The sequence below is a fragment of the Corvus cornix genome, chromosome 3 (genome assembly GCF_000738735.6).
Source record: "Corvus cornix cornix isolate S_Up_H32 chromosome 3, ASM73873v5, whole genome shotgun sequence".
Classification (NCBI taxonomy): domain Eukaryota; kingdom Metazoa; phylum Chordata; class Aves; order Passeriformes; family Corvidae; genus Corvus; species Corvus cornix.
In genome coordinates this window covers 79,183,312-79,189,311 of record NC_047056.1, presented here as the reverse complement: position 1 = coordinate 79,189,311, position 6,000 = coordinate 79,183,312, and the positions used below count along the sequence as shown (strand labels likewise).

The 6,000-nt window shown below is 44.6% G+C and overlaps 1 protein-coding gene across 1 annotated transcript in view; it reads left to right on the top strand.

Moving 5' to 3' along the window:
* The first annotated feature begins 277 nt into the window (after positions 1-277).
* Positions 278-6,000, top strand: part of ZNF292 (zinc finger protein 292) — a 53,271-nt gene continuing 47,548 nt past the window's right edge. Inside the window, exon 1 of the mRNA XM_039568262.1 lies at positions 278-475. Within this exon, the coding sequence (XP_039424196.1) occupies positions 314-475 (162 nt within the window). The 5' untranslated portion in view covers positions 278-313. The remainder of the gene's footprint in view (positions 476-6,000) is intronic.

The window sequence follows — 6,000 nt, the reverse complement described above, 5'->3', positions numbered from 1 at the left end:
GGGGAGGGCCCCGTCACGTGGCCGCGCGGGGGCGCGCCCCGGCGCGCGTGGCGTCGCGTCACGTGAGGCGCGGGGGCCCCGCCCCCTCCCCGGCCCCAGTCCTTTGCGCCGCGGGGGGACGGCGGGCGGTGCGCGCGCGCGCGCGCCGCGCGCTCCCGCGCGTCTCCATCTCCTCCGCACGTGACCCCCCGTCCCTGGAACGTGGCATTGTGTAATCACGTGACCCGGGAGCGGAGCGGGGGGAGCCGAGGGAGGCAGGGAGGGAGGAAAGGGGGGCGGGGGGGCTGCGTACGCGACGGAGCGGGGTGCGAAGATGGCGGACGAGGAGGCCGAGCGGGAGAGCGGCGGCCCGGGCGGCGACCTCCTGGAGCTGCGGCGCCTACGGGAGCGGCTGCTGGAGCTGGAGACGGGGCTGCGGGAGAGCCGCGAGCCGGCCGTGCAGGCGGCCACCGAGTACTGCAAGCAGCTCTGCCAGGTCAGGCCGCCTCTTCCCTTTTCCCTTCCCTTCCTCCCGTGCCCTGCCCCCGCCCGCTCCCTCCCCTCCCCCGCGGGGTGTGTGTGTGTGTGTGTGAGCTCGGCCGGGCCGGAGCGCGGGGGCCGGGCGGGACCAGCGCCGCCCCCGCCGCGGGGAACCCGCAGCCGGCGGCCCGATGCGGCGGCTGGCCCGGGAGGGGGGAGCGGGGACTCGGTGCTCGGGACCGGGCTGGGCAATCGACGCCGCCGCCGCTCGCTGTGGGCTGAGGTGGAGCGGCCCCCGCTGCCGCTCCGGCCCGGCCCGTAATCCCCATCCCCCGCTTCGCCTCCCCCCGCCTCGGTTCTCGCGGTCTCCAGGCCCCTTTGTTGTGCTCTGCGGCTCGGCTTATCGAAGGGCCCTTTGTTCCTGGCGGTGGCGGACCGGGGGCCCCCCCGTCCCCATCCCTCTGACACCCCTCCTCCCCTGGGGGCGAAGGGAGGGAGGCGGTGGTCCGGGAGGTGGGGGCTCCGCTGCTCCGCCGAGGGGCCGGGCAGGAGCTGGAAGTCCGTCTCTGCTCCCTCGACGCGGGGCTCCTGCTCTATGCCCCCTTCCTCCCCCCGCTCCCTTCCCTATCTCGTACCCTGGAGGGATAGCGGAGTTTCTGCCATCCTGGGAAGGAGAAGGTGGTGAAGGTGGTGGTGGACTATACAAAGTCGCCGCTGGTGGTGACAGGTCTGTAGGTCAGTGGTGCTGCTCCCCGTTTTCTCGCCCTGTCAAGGGAGTGCAATCCCACCTCGGGAGTGGGCTCCCGAGCCGGCACTGTTTGAAGCACCATTGTGTGTAATTACTGTGCCGTCGGGAAAAGGCCTGCTTCCCGGAGCTTGGGCTGGCCCTAACGCGGGGTTTGTTTGCAGGTGTTTCTTCTGAGCTGGTGACCCTGCTGAGTATCCCTTCCTAAACAAACTTTATGGTGCTAGCTCCACAGACTGCTAAAAAAGCAGATTGCTCCATTTTAGTCATGTCCGTGTCTATACATGGCCCTGATTTCTCTTGGGTATCCTTTCTTGGATGGCATTAGTTGTGTCCCAATGTATAAAACAAATTCTCAAATATTCTAGGCCACAGAAACCACTACTTCTGTAGCTTTATTGTGTTTAATAGTCTGTCTGATAAAAGTGATAGTGTTTGTTTACACATTACTGTCACCCATTCATGGACCATCAGGCAAATTGTTAAAAGGTGCATTGGGTAAGAGTGAATTCACATGGTTGGTTTGAAATGTGTTTTATTTGTGATTTTGTATCTGGTTTCTTAAAGAGTTGATTCTTGGTAGCCACTGTAGCATGCTAATTTCACATCTGTCCCTTCTGGATGAAACTGGGCTCTACTTTCTACTAACCAGGAAGATTTGCTACTAAGTATTTTAAGTGTGTTTTTATTTTATTTTGTATATACAGGATTCATATGTCAAGTTCTTTTTTCTCTGGTCCAAATTGATCATAATGTTCCTGGTTAGAATGTCCATGTAGATGTACAGAAAGATTGGTTTATGTTGGTTCAGATCAGTGTGTTCTCGGTCTATTTTGCCTTTGTGCCTGCTTTCCTAACTTCATACTCTGAGAGGTGTAAATCTGCCTTTCCTGGCTCTGGCTCGACTTGTGAATGAGCTGTTCATTGAACTGAAGTAGTGTTGGGTAGGTGGGAATGAAGGCACCATCCTTGACATGTACAGAGTAGATTACTGATGTCTAAAGCAGATTTATCACTGAAATTATGGTTGCGTGTTCTTATTGAGTGGCTTCAAGAGTAGATTGATTGATTTAAAGTTTAACAAGTATGAATATTCTTCTTATTACTTTAATGACTGTTACAAAAGTCTGTTGTAAGGCCCAAGTGTACTAGTTTTCTTAACCATGCACCTTTTAAAAACAAGCCTCACTGAACAAATCAGTTGTGTAGAAACTGACTTAGAAGCCGTGCTGGTTTGAAATGAGTTACTGTTCCTTTCATACCAAGATTTATAGTACAGCCGTATCTGTTTTTGCAGGCTGAAGGCTGATGTGTAAAACTGAGAGTTGAGACATGCCATTCAATGTTGAAAGATCCTGCTTTTCAAATTTTGGACAGGGGTCTAAACAGATGCTTAATGTATTAATAAGTGTTGTTAGGCAAGTATTTTTGTACTGGTTCAGCAGGTATTCTTTAAAATCTGTTCACCTGTGCTTCCAGAATACTTATCCAGCCTCTTCTACAGTTTTAATCCTTCATTTGGGCTAACAAGAAACAGTGTTAATGATTCAGAGAGTAGACTGAGCTAGTTAGTTTAGACTGCATGACACAGGTTGTAGAAAAACCATGTAATATAAAGGCCATCTCAGAAATCTCTTTTAAATAACAGTAAATCTCTTTTAAATAACAGTTTAAAGGTATTGGCCATGATTTCTAGAATAAAGTCCTTGAAAATATATGCATGAAAAAATGATTGGTCAAATACACAAAACTCAGAGTTGTTATTATTATTATATTATATATACAAATTGAATATATGTCACTTATTTATATCTTGGGTCTAGAAGCTCAGTTATGAAGAAATATTTTAGTATTTCTCTCAGTATGATTTTGCCTGCTTTTTTTTTTTCTTCATGCTTAGTTTCTACACATGTAATAACTGCACAGATCTTGGAAGGTCTGGTGTCCTTGTTTTGTTTTGCCAAGTAGTCACTCTGAAGCCCAGCAACCACCTAGGTTGTGGCCATAAGTAAACTTTTATCTTTTTTAATGAAGTGGGTAACAGTGTTCAAGAAATAAGCTAAAGAATGTGCAGTAAACCATGGAAAGATCCTTAGGTTCAAAGGCAAATAAGGGATTTAAGTATTCTGTGCTTATTAAATGAAGTGGGAGCTGTACAGCCAAGTCCTTTATCTGGTTTGGAAATACCTCAGTTTGAAATATGTTATTGTTTATAATCCAACAGTGTAGAACAACTATTAAAAACACAGAAAAACAGGATAGACAGAGAATGTTATAGAACTGTTTTCTTCTCTTGTAAGAATAAAGCTTACTTTGATCTATTTTATATGTGGCATTTCATTAGCTATAAATACGTTTGTGTGTTGCTGCTGATCGCTCTGTGAAATGGTGCAATTATTCTTAAATTTTAAGGGGATTATAGACTGGACCTTAATCCTGTACCAGATCTGTGTGATTGTAGTTCAGTTCTCCATTGTCAGCATGCAATAGAGAGCATTATTTTTATTGTTAACCAGTGGAATTCCCATCCAAATGGATATATGTAAAATGATATTTTAATTGTGATTTGTGCTCTTCCATTGCAATTTGATAATGAGCAAATCCTTGACAAATGGTTGTGTTTTCACAAACTATATGTGTACAGGCTGTGGCAGACAAAGCAAGTTATCTTCAGCTTGTAGTGACTAAAAATTGCAAGTGTAAATATTGCAAGAATTCAGAATGGTCCAAAGAAGATTGCTGTTGTTGTCACCATGTGGTGGCTGATTAGACTACTTTCCAACTTGGCTCTTAAAGGTGACGAGTTGTTTATATTCATTTGTAGAAGACCAAAATGTATGTTTGGTTTTTTTTGCTTGAAGGCTAGGTGAATGTGCTGCTGGTGGTTATATCAGAGCTCCTCACTATGGGCTGTGTACCCTTCCAGTTGTCATTACCCAGTATACCCCTTTTTTTTTTTTTCCTACACCAGATTGCAGGCTTGTAACAAATTTTCTTTTGTCACTTGCTAGTTGTGAAATCTTTGTGGTGCTTCTACCTCTTCTGACTGTTTTTCTGTAGTTGACGTGTTTTATCTTTTAGTCTTCCCTCCTTTGTTATTTTGACACTTCATCTCTTTCCTGAATCTGCTTCTAAGGGTTGGGTTTTTTTCTCTCCTGCTGTAGTTTGTGGTACAAATTCTCCAAAACTGTGAGGTGGTTAGGTTTGTTCTACTAATGTACAAGTTGTCAACATAAAGTGGCCTATATTATAAGCATAAGATACTATGTGGATTGTTGTGTAGCCTTTCCTCAATAACTTTGCCTGCGCTTTTTGTTCATTTCTTGGTTGTCTTGTCATGCCTGCCTGTTAGGAGAAAGATTGTGTTAAAATGTGTTAGAAGTGCGCTTGGCTGTTAGTAGACACATTAATATCCTTCTAATGTAGGCAGTTTACCCAGCAGTAACCTAGATTCTTCTTAATATTAGCAGAAAAGGTATAATGATGATAGAAAAATTTGGTGGGGGGGGTGGGTAATGAAAATTTTGGGGCGTTTCAAAAGAAACCCCAAAATTTCTTTCAAAGAAACCTTGTTTTTAACTGCTCTGGTTGCATAGTTTGTTCCTACTGTTTTCAGCTGGTTTTTGCTGTGTGTTGAGGTTCTAGTGAAATATTAGGACTTTAAGGTCCTACCCTATTTTTTTGGGGTGTGCTGTCATGCTAGAGTAGATCTTGATAATAATTGGGGGATACATAATCTAAGAGGTCCCTCGTAAAAGCAGGCCTGCATATCTCTACATAAAAACCTCTATTATTATTATTATTATTATTACATATTTTTAAGCACTGTGTAGAACAAGTTTTCGCTAGTTACTTGTTTCTATTGGAGGTTAGTCTTATGTTTTCTCTTATAAATTCCCCTGTTAATCTTACTATAATTGGCATTCAGTTTTTATATCTTACAGACTTGACAACTTTCTGGTGCTGTCATCCTCTTCAGCTGTCATTGCCTTCTTCACTTTTAGTCTCAACTTCCTCTTCAGACCCAAGATTACAGAAATGATCTTCAGTTCGATCCATAAAATTTGAAATAAAGCCTTTCTTAAACCTTTTACTTATATTTTCTGGATTTATCCAAACACAGAGTCTGTCTTAATCTAATGACAAGGAAGTGTTTCAGTAGGCTGCTTTATTTTTTCCTGCAGGAGTTAGAGTATGATCCCTTACCAGGAGTAATTCTGTTTATAAAGACCTCAATAACCTTTGAAGGATGTTTTTTTGCTATTTTGTTGAACACCTGCAGTTGTGGTGTGACCATAAGATTAGCGTTCACTGATGATGAGAAACACCACCAGGGAAACATCAGGTGTCCTTTTAATACAAGTAGAAGATGTTTCCTCTTTTTCTTAATATCACATCTGATTTCTTACTCCAGACAACTTTCATCAAACTCCTTGCTGAGTGTACAGGTAGATGTCCACCTTAGATTTTGTTTGGCTCAACAGCGATGTTACATAATATAGGCACAAACTGGTGGAATGTAACTGTTGGTAAGGTGGATACTTTTTGAGCTTTCAGTTCAATTATTCCCTGTCTAACAAAGACTTTGTCTCTTCTTTTGAGTATGCGTGAATTCCATGGCTTCTACTTCAAGTAAAAGGTGTTTTCTCTTGAGTCCAGTGAGTGATTTTTACACTGAGGTAACACTTAAAAGTTTCTGTTAGCTGTTTCTGTCTTTACACATTTGCCTCTACCATTCTGTGTTGCTTCTGGTCTCACAGTTCCTACTTCTTTCGAAATACATTACCATGAGTGCA